The 16,677-nt window shown below is 39.3% G+C and overlaps 1 protein-coding gene across 1 annotated transcript in view; it reads left to right on the forward strand.

The window, feature by feature from the left end:
• The first annotated feature begins 236 nt into the window (after positions 1–236).
• MMS22L (MMS22 like, DNA repair protein) overlaps positions 237–16,677 on the forward strand; it is a 95,681-nt gene continuing 79,240 nt past the window's right edge. Inside the window, exons 1-8 of the mRNA XM_075414341.1 lie at positions 237–303; positions 1,945–2,132; positions 4,314–4,439; positions 7,591–7,643; positions 10,575–10,662; positions 10,753–10,930; positions 12,006–12,099; positions 13,590–13,720. Coding sequence (XP_075270456.1) covers positions 1,954–2,132; positions 4,314–4,439; positions 7,591–7,643; positions 10,575–10,662; positions 10,753–10,930; positions 12,006–12,099; positions 13,590–13,720 — 849 coding nt within the window. The 5' untranslated portion in view covers positions 237–303; positions 1,945–1,953. The remainder of the gene's footprint in view (positions 304–1,944; positions 2,133–4,313; positions 4,440–7,590; positions 7,644–10,574; positions 10,663–10,752; positions 10,931–12,005; positions 12,100–13,589; positions 13,721–16,677) is intronic.

Here is a 16,677-nt window from a genome sequence, read left to right on the forward strand (position 1 = left end):
GAGGCCCAGCGAGCAGCGGGGACGGGGGCGCGCAGCGGGGACGGGGGCGCGCCGGGGCAGGACGGGGCCGGCGGCCGCCCCGAAGAGCGGAGCCGCCTCCCGGGCGGCGGCGGGGGGGCGCGCGCGCGCGGCTCCTCGCGCCGGGGGCGGGGCGGAGGAAGGCCGCGCCGCGGGGGAAGGAGGGGCGGCCGGCGGCCAATCGGCGCCGCGGCGCTTGCGCAGTGCTGGGGTGGCGGCGGCGCGCGGGACGTACGGAAAAGCGCCCGGGCGCGGAAGCGGAGCGGCGACCCCGCCAGCGCGCAGGTACCGTGCGGGGCTTCCCGCTCGCATCCCCGCTCCTGCCTCCTCTCCCGTCTCATCGCGTCCCGGTGCGGGCCCGCCGCGGTCTAGCGCGACTGATGCATCCTCCTGGCCCGGCCTGGGCCCGGCGCGGCGGGGAAGCGGGTGAGGGGAGGAAGGAGCGGCGCTGGGCCTCGGGCGTTTCGGGTTGCTGCCCGGCGGACGCGGCTCTCCTGGCGGCTCTGTCGCCTCTGTGCGACCCCTGCCCGCGGGCCGCAGCCGCCTGGGAAGCCGTTCTCCGTCAGCGACCGGTGCCGCTGGGTCGGGGCCGTGATAGGCGGGCGCGAAACCGGCGCTGGGTTGCGGCCGTGAGGAGCTGCGCCCGCCGTACTTTTTCTCGCCGCTTTCTGTCGTGTGGGGCGGTTTTGGCGCCCTGAACTGCCCGGGCTTTCCTTGGAAACTTTTCCTCTGATTGAGGGCGTCACCCTTAGCTGCTGGTTTCTGCCCCGCCAGCTGTGCGCACACATCTGTGCGCGGGGTCCGGCTGCAAGCTGGTGCCCCGAAGTCGTTCCTTCCCTCAAGAGCTGCGCTGCTTCTGCTGCACCGCAGGAGTGTGGGTGGGTGGGAGAGAGCGGGACACAAACTGGTGTTTGTTTGGGGTTTTTCTTTCCTTGAGCTCGTGTTTCAGTCAAGTCTCTGTATTGCCAGCCTCTAGCCGCAGTGTGAACTGGTTTCTACAAGAACAGTGTCAAAAACTGCCAGCACTGAAATTTAAAACTTAAGAGTTTAAATTATATTCTTTGCGTGTTGTTATAGAACTCTGTGGCACCTGTTGCCGAGTTCTGCGCTTTCAATGTGTTGTATAAAATATTAGTTCACTAATGTTAAGTAGACAGTGAACTTCTTTCGGACGTCATCTTCCTTCTCCTTTGCTTTTGTTTCTCTTTTTAAAGATTTCAAGTCAGACTTTTTTTAATAGAAACTTCCAACATGGTTTAGTAGGCATGGTGGTGTTGGGTTGACAGTTGGACTTGGTGATCTTAGATGTCTTTTCCAACCTTTATGTTTCTAAGCTTAGCTATGTGGGAATCAGCCATACCATAACTTTCTGATCTTTGAAACTTGAGCGCTTCAGGGTTCCGTAATTATCATGTGGGATGTATTTACTGCTTCTTAGGAGGAACTTGAGCTGTGATGTTGTGTTAAAGTCATGGACAGCTGGGAGCCTGTAACAAACGATGTATTTTCATGGCGTAGCTACTCTGGTTGCAAAATGAAGTATTGCTGAAAGTACCTCACCCATGCCTTGTAATGCATTCCTGCCTCTTATTTTACCCTAGTGCTAGGCTGATCTTGTGACTAGTCAATTCAGAGAGCTAAACCAGAAGAAAGTGAACCTATTTTGTTTTTTTTAGTCACTGACGTGACTCCTGGAACTGGCTGTGATGGAGGAAGATGAAGTTGCACAAAGTGGCAGAATTATGTGGCAGGGCAGGAGACCGTGATTGCCTTTCTTGGTGGTATCTCTCTGTTTGTTAGTTTGATGTTACAGTTAGGTCTGTGTCCTCACTTGAGCTGAAGGATTATGGGGAGTTGTAGCAATGAGAAATTTATTTGAAGAAACATTGAGTGTTCTTTAATTTGTTAATTTATTTTCTGGATCAGGTGGAAACAATGGACGATGACGTTGTGGCTTCCTCCACACCCCCATTTCTCACTGAAAGCTTGGAGATGGCAATGGAGGTGGAGAATGAGAACTCAAAGCCGCCTTGTTTTTCCTGTGCTTTTGACAACCAAAATGGTGGGAGAAGCTTCTCTGCAGAGTCTTACTTAGCAAGTGGGTCTCTTAAGAGGTATGGGATTTTTTTGAGTTACAAATATAACACCCTTCTAAGATGTTCTTTCCACTGGTGTTTGGTGCTTCTAAATGCTGACAAGGATTTCCAAATCAGTTTGTTCTTCAGCTTTTATCGTCCTCACATCAACTTGGTGGCATACCAAAGTGGGAATGCTGCTTTGAACAGTGTTCTAGGTCCAGCTCCTAGCTTTGTGAACGTACTTTTAAGATATTGTAAATGACCTGTTACAGGCATGTTGGGACACTCCAAAACTGGCCTATTGGGCAACAGCATCTGAGACCCCTTACATTTTCGAGGAGGCTGTGGCACTGCTGTTTCCAGTCACATGCTCTGTTCAGTGCTGGCCCTTCTTCTCTTTTCCACGTGGTAGAAACAAACTTGCTCTGCCCAGCTTCCTCAGATCACTGGGAGTTCTTTGTAGCTTTAAGACCATCTTTCTCAAAGCTCTACCTTTGCATGCATTCCAGATTTAAGGTTCAGGAGTCACATGCATAACAAATAAGTATTTTCCGTGAGATTCTAAAATCTTACTTTGGTTTAGTTGATATCGTCTTTACTGTCTGTGATCCAACTTAGTTTTCTTTGCCATTTGCTGATCCTCCAGGGCTTGTCTTGTTTCTCCTGCAAAAGCATAATTTTTCTGTCTGTCTGTCCGTCCTCCTGACGAGCCTCATATTTTGTGGTGTTACTTTTGCTTTGTTAACCTTAATTTCTACAGGCTTTTCTGTAAAGCCTTACAGGCGGTTCTGCTGCACCTCACTCATTACCCACCTTATTTTTTGTTGTTGTTGGATCAGAGCACATTCATTCAAATTGATGTCAAACAGAGAATTGAGAGCACCTTTGAGTGAACTTGTCGGTGGTGGATTTCACACTGACAAAGAAGCGTGTCATGACAGAAACAATTTCATATGAAAACTCATTCAGGAGCTTGTATGTAGATGGCTTTCCCAGATCACTAGAGTCATGATAATCCTGTTCTCCTGTTGTTTATTCACCTTGTCTACTTGGATTGTAAATTCCTGGAAAAGCCTGCGTGTGAGGGACTCCTCTGTCTTCATCATCTAGAACAAGAGTAACTGAATTTAATTGCTAAAGGCTTCAAAACAGACCAATGTTTAGGCAGTTACCAAATGAACTACAGGTGTTATGGGAGATAGAGCGAATTATTCAGCAGATTCTCTTTTTGCCTCCAAGAACTGAATTGGTAATAGTGAGTAGTTCAAGAAGAATATGAATTTGATGTGTAAGATAATGAAAACCAAGTACTTCCCCAGTACATTTTTTTTATTTTTAAAAATAGAAATATTTTTTGTGTATTAGTGATTTGAGCTTCATCTATCTTGAAGTATTTTAAGACAGACAGTGGGAAAATTCTGAAATAATTTGCTTTGATGGCATTATTGTTATTTTGCAGCTTGCTGGTTTTTTTTTTGAAAGAACATTAATGAAATATTTTTATATTTTCACAATTAGTAATGTTTTAGCAATCTGTACAGATGTCTGATTTTGTCTGCTTAGAGTAAAATGGTAATTCTGATTTTATTTCTTTTCTCTTTAGCCACAGCAAAGAGTAGTCATGACCTAGTGTTAAAGTTATAATAATGAAATCGCATTTTGAGACATTCATCAGTTCACCTGCCTAAAATTGTGCTTCCATTAATGTGCTTTTACCAATGTATTCTATATAAATATTATTAAATGTGTATAAAGGAGCAAATGTATGTTCTAGCATTAGTTATTAGGCATGTAGAGTGTGCTGACACAGATTCCAAACATACACTTACAGTGGAGCACGTTACCTAACATAGCAGCCTCTTCTGTTAAGGACAGTCTGTGTGTTATGCCTCAGCCCTTTTGTAAGAATGAAGATGCTTCAAGGTGGTAGCTTGTTAATTTTTATTTGTTTCTAAAATATACTGTGCCCTGTGACTATATCATGTTTTTATGTTCTTGAAGCCCAGAGTTGTCATACTTTACGTACTATATATTATATTGCTATAAAAAGCATAACAGCCTGTCTTTTGAGAGCACTGCTACTTGTTCTTATCTATAACATACATGTTGCTGATACATTGATGAAATATCAGTGGTACATAAGCCAGTTGTAGATGTTGTATTTTATAGGTTTTTTTTACTGTGGAATGTATGAATATTCTTGGCTCTATTTTACAGGGTTTTGCTGAGACTAGATCCATCTCCAAATGACTATGAAGAAGATGTAGTGGAAATGTTTGGTTTTCAGTGGGTTACTGAAATAGCATTAGTTGAATCCTGTGGACTTCTCTTTGGATTACTTAGGTATGATCATGTTAGTGTATTTTATAATTAATCCACTTCGTAATTATACCTGCCTTCAGGATGTAACAAACTTTTTAAGTTTTTGACAGTAAAATGATGAAAGATTCTGGGCTATGCAATGCATCCAAAAAGATTATGCTGTCTATCTAATACTCCAGTAAGTGATGGATAAGACACAGACAGAATTACGGGAAGAAGTAAATTTGGTGTCACAGATTTTTAATATTATGTGACTTAATAATGAGTTTCTAAGCAGTATGGTGCACATCTTGGCCATCACCAGATAAAAATTGATAAGTGTGGTTCTTACAACATAGTGCTGTGATTAATTTAGAAGGCTGTAGCTTCAGAATATGTGAATAAACTACATAAGATGTCTTTGAATGAGATTGTACTGCCCGTGTAATTAAAGTTGTCTTTTGAAGATTTTAAGTCCTTTTTTTGTGCATAAAGAGAAGCGGAGGTTAAAAATCAAATACTGTAAATGCCGGATGCAGCACTTTCTTCAATTGTTTGGATTAGGATAGCTTCAGCAATCTCTTCGGATACAGTTACTCAGTGTTTGAGTAATTCAGTGTAGATGTTTAATCTGGTCAATGCAAATACACAGATCACCGATAATCCTCTTTGCTACTGATAATCCTCAGGATGTACAGCACATACAGAGAGAGGATGGGAGAGGAGCTTTTGTATGATTCCACAAATATATGTGATGTATTCCATCATTCCTTTGATTGTAGTGGATTCTTCCATCCCTTTAGGTTATGACCACGGGCATGATGTGAAACATCATAGGGTCTGGTTTATTGAAACACGATGGCATAGATGGCAGGAAGTATATTAAAACCAGTGTTATTTAGTTTTGCTTGTTTGCAAGTTTTGACTTCACTATGATTTAAAAAAATATCAAATAATGAAGGGGATAGAAGGATAACTTATTTAAAAGAAACACTGTATCCCTTTCAGTGTTTAGTCTGATCTGTTTAGTAACAGTTTATTAATATAAAATCACTGGGCAGTGAGACAGCTATGTAGTTGATCTGTTGAATTAAATAGATTTTTTTTTTCTGTAAGATAAACTGCTCTGTAATTGTAATACAGATGAACATAAGGCATAATATATTTTATTGTGGTTTTTAAGTTATTCAGGCTATAAATGTTTTAAAACCCACTGAACTGGTAGGAATAATGGATTTCGGCTAACTCTTGGCTATGAGAGTTTGGTTGCTATGGTGTCTTTTGGCATGACAAGTCCCTCTGCAAAGATGTTCTTTCTTCAGTTTGTTTGTTCAGTCATAAAATGGAACACTTTCATTTATAGACCAGTTGACAACTGAAAGTAGGAAAACTTCTTTTCTGTTGTAGAAATCATACATGTTAAGTACAAGTTATAATGATTCTTAAGGGCAAGGTGGCTGTAAATAGATATTATCTGTACTTCATAAATTGAACTGTTTAAATATATGCTTACAAAAACCTAGTCTTTTTTAATGTGTCTGTAACTATTGCCTGCTGTAGGTGACCCTGTTTCGGCAGGAGGGTTGGACTAGATGACCCACAGAGGTCCCTTCCAACCCCTACCATTCTGTGATTCTGTGAAATATTAAATATTTTTATTTCATATTTTAAAATATTGTAATAAATAATAACATTATACAGCAGAACTGCAAGTTAAAAACATTAATTGCACAATAAAAAGAATTCTTACCTGTGGGTTTTTTATGTGATTGAAGATGTGTGAGTCAACGTGAGTAACAGTTTAAGTGGGTACGTTAAGATGATATATCTTTGATTAATAAACAGAAGTACAGGTTTAACTGTCAGAATATTTATTTGCAAATCAAATTATTTCATGATTAACAACTGTGAGGATCAATCTTCTAGGTACAAATGCAAATTGAAATTAAAATGACTTATTTAACTGATGATACTTTGTTATGCTTCTCATGCCCAGTTTGTGCTTTTATTTTATTAGCCCACTGCATTCTGTCTTTTGTCAATTCAGTGGAGAGTCATTCTTTTTTGTTTGTTTTTCTGTGTGGCTGCTTTCTGACACAGTCTCTCTTTAACCTTCAGCATCAACAGCCCTCTTTCGTAAAGTCCTCCTGCTTTAGACTTCCTTTCTTTCTACATGGTTGAAATACCTGAAAAATTCATGCAGAAATTCAGCTTTGATTTCAAAACAAACAAAGAAACCCCACAATTCATCTAAATGGCTGAAGGTAATCTTGGGTAGCTGACATGATTTTATCCAAGGAAGGAAGAGCTAAGGGAGATAATTTTAATGTGTGCCTGCCCTTTAATGTGCAGGTTACAATCTAGGGGTTTGGATGCTTGTGGGCAATTTGTAGTTTTCAATTTCTTTTTCATAAGAACATTTGGTCTGGGTTGGATCCAAGTATCCTGTTTTTTGAATCCTTCAGCAGTTGCTGCTTTGACTGTATAAAGAAGTGAGGCAGAGAGCTCCTTCCTCAATTTATGCATCATTTTCTTTCAAAGTCTGTCTTACACAGTTGCGCTTTTCATGTGTTCAGTTTGGTACCACGTTATCTCTGTGGAGATGGTACTTGAAGACCACTTGAAAATAACAGTTGTTGCAGAATATGGCTGAGTACTTACCTATGTTACAGACTTTTTCTAATTTTCATTTGCACTGGCAGTTAGCATCTTCTTTAAAAATTTCTCTCTCCCCTCCAAAACTGAAATGAGCTTTAACTTTTCTAGAGACACTTTCTCCTTTTACTCTGCTATATGTCTTACTGTTTACCTTCTGCGCTCAAGTTAAGCAGCAGGCCACCCAGAGCAGGAAGCAGGTAAAGCTGCTGACAGAATTGTGGAAAGATCACTTACAGGGAATGGCTTTCAGGGTTTTTGTGTGTGTGTGGTTGGTTTTTACTGCCCCCAATATTTAGCTAATGTTATATTTTTTGTTAGTGTGTTTAATGTTTTAAAAACGAGCAAAAATTCTGTCCGTTGTCCTCCCTTCACACTTGGATGTGTCTATTGTCTTCCACTAGTACTCTTTCCTAAGTTACATTTCTGTAAGCAAGAAACACCCATCACCTCTCTCTTTTATTTAGACCTTACTAAAATGTAGTTAAACAACCTTTACCTGTATAAATGCCATAAACCTTTGTATTCCTTTCATTAGGCAACAGATATACAAACTGGAAGACCTGGTACAAATGAGCTCATCTGATTTTGGTAAGTTTAACACGTTTGATTTGACACTCGCATAGGTATCTGACTACCTTTTCATTATAGAAGTGTATTATCACAGATCACATGTGTGCTTTAACCCCTGATGAAGGGCTCATGGAGTGTGCCGCAGAACAGCATATAACCAGCATAAACCTGCAGTAAGTGTACAAATATAGGCAACCAAGTGATGTAAGGTAGTGTGAAAATAGAAAGTGGAAAACATTGTGAGTCAGTTTGGAACCAGATCTGCTTGCACAGTAGGTGCACAGAGCAATCCTGACCTTACTGACCTTAGTGGGGAATTTCACATTAATTTGACATGAGCTAAGATGTCACCCCTAAGATAGAATTTGGCAAAACTATTAACCCGTTTGATAAAAAATGGAAAGTTGTGTCAAAACTCCCAATAACTACTTTAGTTACAAAGGTAGGAGGTTAGGACTTTTTTTCAGTGTTCTCTTGACTTACATATAAAGAAATTAGTTGTATTTGCTTTGTTTAGAGTTATTTACAAACTTAATTTAGCTTTGCAGCAGGATCGATAAAATGGGAACGTTACAAAATGCTTTGTTTCAATTAAATACTGAGGCATGAGAAGCAGTATGTTTCTGAAGGATTATTGCAGCCTTGGGCTTATTGTAAGTTTGAAGGCTGAATTACTTAGCAAGTTGAGAAGTTCCGTAATTACTCAGAAATAAACTGTCTGTAGTATCTTCTCGTTACAGATAAATTGCTAGTGTTCTAAGTGTACAAGTGACTGTTTTTACACATGGTTGTTATTATTTAGGTTTGATATTGTCATGGTCTGCAATTTAAGTCGTTGGTACGAATTTATCATCAAGCTTCTTGTTGTTGATTGTATCTTAAAAGTTTGATTTTGCTGACCTATAATACATAAGTGGAAACAGCCTTACTTTAAATTACATTTGAACTTTTATGTGGTAGCTGGACACCAAGAAACTGTTCTGTAGTTCTTTTTCACTATAAGCATTTGCTTTGTTCTCTGTATCCTGTTCTTCCTCATGTCAAATAAGGTAGTAAAATAAGTAACTGTTGAATTTTATGTTTGCATCAGGCTTTCTTTGTGACTGAGAGCAAGTCACTGATACATCTGTGACTCGGTTCCCCCTTTATACAAGTGGGCTAGTAGTAGATGGGGGTTGTGAGGATTAAAATATTTAAAAAGATCAAGCAGTGTGATGTTAGGTATTATGGATGTCTTGGATAAATGTGCTATTGTTACTGTTTAAAACTCCAGTTTAGAGTTTTAGCTCAGTGAGTCATTGCTGTGCGTATATATTTATAGTTATCAATACTATACATTTAATTTAATTTCCTGTCAGTCTAGTGAGCTTTGGAGACTTGGTACTGGGAACTGTGTAATGTGGAAGCCATATACAATCTTTTCTTATGCTCCGTGTTGCTTTGTCTTTTTTTGAAAGTGCCTGATCTGTTCTTAATACTCTGCTGTTCCTGTTTTATTCCACTTATTTCATTACGCAGTGACTTATGACAGTATGCAAAAGATTTTATGGTGAAATACTGTAATATAAAATTTTGCTTAAACAGAACTTCTGAGAATTTAGGGTAAAATACTTGTTATTGCTACAAAGCAGCAGTAATATCTATAAATAATTCCTTTAGAAGAGAGTGATTTGTGCCTCTAAACCTATGGTTCATTACCATGGCAGATCCTGTGGCTTCGTATGTGGTGGGAGTAGGCTGTGCACTGGAATATTACAGTACTTACACTAGCTGATTTGCTTCACTCAGTGAGTGTTGTTGCTCAGAAGATGTTGAGATAGGCTTATATGCACAAAAAACTTTATTCGTGGGGTCTGTAACAAGCGTCATATGTGAACTTCAAGGTTACCTGGAGGGGATGGGAGGAAACGGAGGGGAGAAGGCGAGCAAGAAAAGAAAAGGGAAGACTCCCCAGTGGCTGGTGCCTTTCTCTGGGCGTGCAGCCCAGTGCAGCAAGTGCCAGAGAGTTTTTGCCACGCATCTCCTCCAGTGTGACGCACTTTCATGGGGGCCTGCTCAAACTCCTCGTTTGCTGTTCCTGTTTATGATACTCTTAATGATTGACATGTGCTTAATCAGATACGAGTGTTGCAGGCTGACTGGTTGCTAAGCGTTTGTGTATATATATTATTGGGAAGTAGTTACTGAGTAGTTAAATGACTGTATCTGCTTTGTTATGCACAAAGTTTCGCCTTTCTCTAGTGCAAGGTGTGGGAATAAATAAGGAGTGATTCTCACACCAATGGCAATAGTTTCCAATGAATCTCTGCCATAATGATAGTGTTTGAGCTTGCAGGTGCAAGATAAGGAGGGTCGCACCAGGAGATCAGCAGCTTCAGAGAGCAAAAGAAAGGAGACACATAGCTGCCATAGGTGGCTGAAAGAATACAGAGCTGCAAGTGAAAGGCAGGCGACAGGATTGTGAGTGGACAGCTCTTGGCAATGCACTTCTTAAGGCACTGTGCAACAATGTGATGCTTCCTGGGAAGAGAGGTTACAAAGCATGTCTCCAAAGAAGTCCGTCTGCTTAAGTCCCCCAAGAGAAAAGGATGCTGAGAAATTTTCGCACGTGTCTTTTCTGAAGGTGTCTTCGAAGTAGACAGGGAGCAGGGCAGCAGGGCTGAATGATTTCTTCTAGCACTGATTGCTTGCTTCTGCGACCTTTCCTGAGGGACTGGATGCCTTCTTTTCCCTCTGTATCTGGATATGTGCTTGAGATGATAAAGAATGGATCCCTCTGGCAAGATGACATTTAGAAGTGGGTGTTTGCCACCAGCCACCTCCCAAGTTGTCCTCAGGAAAGAGGGTGGCTTTCCAGTGGTCTGGTTTAGTTTCTGTGTAGAATGCATATGTTACATGGGTCACAGCGTGGGCACATCTGCTTTGAGCTATTGATCTCTTTCACTTCAGGTCAAGCTGCAAACTTGCACTGTGAAGCAGAGAGCATCAGGCGTCAATGTATTGAGTTTTTGCATTATGTGAAAGTCTTCATCTTCAGGTGAGATTTGCACACAATTTACCAACTTACATACTGAGCTTTGTGTAGCTGCTTCTTACCCATTTTCTGACTATGTGTATGTGTGCGCAGGTATCTGGAACCCCCGAAAGTGGAAAATGATGGAATGCTCCATCCGTATGAAGAACTAGAAGCACAGTTACCATCAATGTTGGTGGAAGAGCTTCATGCTTTGACCATGCACATTGGTCACCTTTGTGAACTTCCTAGTAGTGTCCTGGCAGCATTTACTGTTCAGCATCAGGCAAAGGTTGATGTCTTTTATAATTTTAAATTATTTTCTGTAACTGTACTTATGCAACTTGATAAATTGCAGCTGGATAAGAATTAATCTTTCTTCAGGCTGAAAATGAAGTTATGCTTTATATTTTGGAGTGTTTTTCCCTTTAAGTGCCATCCCATACTTGACAAACACAACGAATGAGGTCTGGATGTTCTATCATTGTTTTTATTCATTTATTTATTTTTATGTTTTATAACTTAGAATTCTTCCTACACTGTACAAATGAGAATTACAGGTAGAAAAGTAGGCTGGAACTAGCATAGCATGTTTAAAAAATTGCTTACTAATGGCTAGAATTTCTGAGCTTCCCAGTAGTAGGGGCACTTTAAAAATACATTCTGAAATCTGACTCAAAATAGGAAAAGGTCATGTATATGAAGAAGAAATCTGCAGACATGGAGGTAGGCACTGCAACTTTAAACGCTAGTGAAGTATATACACCATTAAGATTTGTGCTTACATGTAATAACTAATGCTTTCAAATCTTCTAGAAAGAAAAAAGGAATTTTAGTCTTCGGTTGTATAAACTAGTATCTGGAGGAGTGATCTGTTGAGAAAGCAGCATTTTGAATCTTTCTGTTCATTTAGCTTGTCAGTGGGGCCACTGTCAAGATGATGAAGGAAACACTAATTTCAAGTAAACTTTAAGGAACAGAATATTGAAATTTTGGTATTGCTTTAAGACCACTCTTTAGTAGTTTGTGTGCTACCTAATACTTTTCTGGAAAGGAAAGGATAACTAAGGGTGTTGTAATCTGTCAAGCTTGAATTAATACTTTGTGTTTAAATTGTAGTTCAGATCAGATTAAAGACTTCATGAACATCCTCTACAGACGGAATTAATTGTCATGAAGGTTTTTTGTTTGTTTTCTTTTTTTTTTTCTTTAACTGGATGGCATTTTTGTATGTTACAGTGTATTTGATCATAGATATCCATAATGTTTGCTGCAGGCGAAATGTATGCCCAGCTTCACAGGTATTAGTACAGTATCTAGAATTCTCCAAATAAATGTTAAATAAATGTATGTATTTCTAATCACAGGTCTTTCCCCCATCATGGCATTTATTACACCTCCACTTGGATATTAATTGGTTAGTATTGGAAGTTCTTCATGTACTAGGTGAAAAAATGATGAGTAAGTATGCAGGTTTTTTTCTTGAACTGGTACATGTGATTCACCCTAGATTTCTTATCTTAATTTGTTCAGAATCATTTACTGTATTTGGTAGTTTTTAAGCATAGCTATAGTTAATTGGGTACGCTCAAATATGGTGAAGGCAGGTTCTTTGTAAATCTTCACGTAGCTCAAATTAAATGAAATAGTATTAGGAATTTGTTCTATCAAAACTTGACCAAGATTACGAAGCTTACAATATACTAAATACTTAATGACAATACACTTTTTGACATTGCAAATAAAAATGCATTTGCAGAAATCCAGAATGCATAACAGTGAACAGCAATTTGATTAAAACAGTGTAGGAAAAGTATCAAGGATGGACCAGAAAAAAGAATCTCGGAACAGAGAATTTGTAACTGGCACTGAAGCTGAACTCTTGGATTAGCTTTCACCTGCTCTGAGTGCTGTCACAACACAGCCTTGTTTGGATTAATGCATCTTCACTGTTTCTGCATGTCTGTGTTAGTGGATAACGTGTGGGTTGGCTGTTTGTTCTATAATTCTAGGTTTGTTTTATGGTCTGTTGTGGGATACCCTGTTTTCCTCTTTTGGGGTCTTCTGGAGAAAAGATGGAAAAAACGTTAGAGGCAATTTAGTGTCCAGAATTTTATATTTCTAGATAAAGTTCTGAGTAATAGTGCAGTAATCCATTTTCGTAAGAGAAAGCTTGTGCTTTTTAACAACAAAACTTATTAGTCAAGAGAGTAGTATCTCTGCATGTGTTGTCTTCTTATGCGCATTGTAGAATTTCTTAGATTCTCATCTCATCCTGTAAAGTATGCTGAGTGGAAACTTCACACTGCTGAGACCAATGGCAGTATAGTGGGTTCAGAGCTTCACCCTGTATTTCCATGAGTAAAGTACGGGCTCATTCTATGTATCTTCTGTTCCACTGATGTCAAAGGAGTTGTGCTGTTGGAAAGCTTGTGGGATAAGATCTTACAGCCTCTTAACTTTACCATTTTATCTGTGTTAATGTCTGCAAATGCTCGAGTTGGAAATATGATCCTACCAGCTTTTTACATCAACACATCCAAAGGAAAGTGTTAGACCTCTCCAGAATTGTTTGTCATCAACTTGCATATCTGCAAAACATGTCATGATTTCAGAACATGCGCACTGGCATGTGACAAAGAGGAACTTGCAGATAAATAAATCTTTATTCCACTGCAAAAACTGCGCCAATAAAAGGCTGTGAAGTGCCAAACTATTTTACTGTCAACCAGAATAATACCAGACTTCAGTGTAATAATGAAAGGACTAGCATCAACTTAGAAGGGATGAACTTTCCCAGCGGAGTTTGTAAATTAAAATTACATACAGCTCAACAAACCAATTCTAAAATATATAGAATAGAAAAAAAAACCCAAACTGTCTGTCTTGTATTCCTACAGCCAAACCCAGGACTCAGTAGGTCTAACTTTCTTTTGGTTTTTTTTTTTTAGGACAAGTTGTATATGCTAACCATTTCATAAATCTAACTGGAGAGAATTTAACCAGTATCAGTTTATTTGAAAAACACTGTGGAAATCTCATGTGTGATTTAATAAGCTTGTCCATCAACAAGTATACAAAGGTAACTTTTTTCTATATATAGGACACGGGCACTTAGATGCTTGTATTGGGAACTGTATGAATTAGATATCGCACCAATGCATAGATGATTTCTCACTGCAAAGTTTTAAATGTTATGTATGACACTATATCTCCATGTTTTAAAGAGTGTTATTTGTTAGGAGCTCAAATTTTGTTATATTTATTCATGACCATCTGGCAGTTGAATGAGAGAGTAATATTGAAATGCACTGTGTACAGAGCAGAAGCGAGTGCCACATTTCCTAAGTTCAGTGTTCCAGGTTTAATGCCAAATGTGGCACAGTCTAAAAGGTTTAGAGCTATAGATGCAAAAAAAAAAAAAAAAAGTCTCGTCAAACTCTTTCAACAGGAACAAAAAGAGAATAACTGTAATCCTGGCAGTAAGCTAACTGGACACTTACAGAATGTCATATTACTGTTTATTGTTGCACTGCTCCTGCTTCCTGAACCTCATCTTTCTCTTACAGTGCTTTTACGTTTGTCAAGGGAAAACTTGTCGTCCTTTTTTCTTTTCTTTTTTTTTCCTTCTATAGCTACAGTGTTTTTCTCAAGTCGTGAGCACTCCAAAGCCTAGAAAGTCATAATAGCTCCGTATAGCAGCTAGTAAAAGAGCTGCGTAATCTTCCTTGACTGTGTCATTGTGAAACCTGCTTTAGATGGGCTTATGTGATCCATGAATGCAGGACTGAACTCTGAGAATAAGTAGCAGTGGCCGATGTGTCATTTATGTTTTCCTAGTACAAAGACATGAAAAATGTAATCCCCCTTCTTTCATATTACTGTTTGGGGGGGGTGGGAAATGGCTGTAGTAGCATTTGATAACTATTCTTTTAAACTCTCTTTCTGTAGAGAACTCTGTTACCTTTTAAAATCAATTTTGATCTATTAAATTATCAGATAATACTGCAACCTCCTTCCCCGTCAAAAGACAAATAGATGAGAGTAGTTTTTTTTTAAAGGAAGATTCAAATAGTATCTGTTGACCATTGTGCTTGATGGTGGGCTTTGAAATGTCAGATGTCAAAATGACAGATTCATCCTACTTCCATGGAGCCACATTGCAAATATAAGGTTGTCTTCCCACTGCTTTTTCTTCAGTTCTCCCTAGTCTTGGGCTGCATAGCTTGAACTAGTTCTATTTGAGATTCATTTCTGAAGTGGAGCTTGGAGTTGGGCTAGATCTTCAACTGGTGCCTCCTAGTACGCATTCATTACTATAATCCAGTAATGGAAATAATGTCCCTCAAAACTGTTGAAAACACAGCTGATACCTGTAATAGATGACACTGTCAGCTCATCACAAAAACGTCATTAAGCTTTTGGCTGAGAATATTCAGAAGGGCAGTTGTTAACATTTGTGGGTATCCTTGGCAGGAGGGACACAAACTCTAATCCTCCACGCTTCTATTTTCAGATCTGTTTCTTGTGCAGCTCTGGTATCAAGATACTTGAGTTGGGTCATGTACTGAGCCCACTGTGCTCTGAGGTACATTTGGCAGAGAGATATATATCCTTGGATGTCTTCTTTCTGTTTGCAGCAGCACATCTCGGGTACCAGAGCTCTATTGCCCCAACAGTACTGCAGTTTGAGGTTATAACCCTGCTTGCCAAGATACTGAACTCAGGATGTTGCAAGAGGAAATCCAGACTATCTCTGAATCAAACAATGTCTCAGTTACCCTTAGTCTAACCAGTATCTCTGTGGTGTCTTGCTTTGATACTACTAGCCAAGTTGTATCCTGGACGGATACTGCACATCTGCAAAATTGATCCTGCTGTCTTGTAGAAAAGCACAGTACTACATGCAAGTAGTAGATGAAGAAACCTAGTTGCTGCAACAACTGGTACTCCAAGTAAAAGGCGTGGAACTTTCACTTGTAAGATAGTTTATCTAATACATCCATAAGATCATCTAGTGTTAGAGTGCATCTGTAAGAAATAGATTGCCCTTTTCTGAGGGATCTGTTTTGCTCTCTGGTGATGAGTTATGACCTGAGTATTTTCGAGGCGCTTCAGTTTTGGGAAGTTAGTAGTTAAATTGTGAATTTTTCAGTAGACTTCAGTGGTCATGCTGATATTTACTCTCAAGATAATATTTACATGAGGTTAATTGAGGTTGTTGAGAGATTCCCATAACAGATCTTAAACGAAAAGCGTGATGAGGTATAGACATATGAAAAACTCTAAACAGCGCATGTGGAATGTGAATAATAGACTTATTTAAAATATTTCAGTCTTGACCTCATGATGTTCTTAAATCGATTGTCAGGGTCCACCCTGGCAATTTCGTAGGGGAAGCAGGGCTCTCTATATAGAGAGAAAACCAAATTGTGTCACGCTTATAAATACATATAAATTCTTATTTATAATTAAGTGTTCAGTATTTAAACCTGATTTGGAGCTGTATGAAAACATTAGTTGTAAATGTTTATTTTAAAGGTGAAAGATAAATAAATTCTGTATCCTTATAGAATATTACACAGATTTGAAACTATTGGTGATATACTTATTCTTCCAATTGTGAGAGTGTGGTTTTTGGTCATTCAGTCCCACTTCTGTAATGCCTCTTTCACACAGCTACTGCTGTCACTGGCATTGCATATTTTGATTTAGTTTTTAATTTATACTGTTGGTTTCCAAATTCAGAAATTATTTTAAATACCAGTGTGATTTGAAAATAGTTGTGCATGAATGGATGAGGAAAAGCATGAGGAGACAGAAATTCAGGATTCATCTCATCAGATCCAGGTGTCTAGGAGTTAGTTGGCTAAACTAGTTGCCCTAGGTTCTTTTTATTGTCAAGGAAGGATAGCAACAGTTCTTTTTCTGGCAGTGAGTTAGATGAATTGATTTCTCTAGGTGCCTGTTCCCCTCTATTTACTTTAGAGGAGTGTAGGTTGATTATTCAGACTTGGACTACTCATTGTTTAGGGATGA

This window comes from Opisthocomus hoazin, chromosome 2, assembly GCF_030867145.1.
Source record: "Opisthocomus hoazin isolate bOpiHoa1 chromosome 2, bOpiHoa1.hap1, whole genome shotgun sequence".
Taxonomy (NCBI): Eukaryota; Metazoa; Chordata; class Aves; order Opisthocomiformes; family Opisthocomidae; genus Opisthocomus; species Opisthocomus hoazin.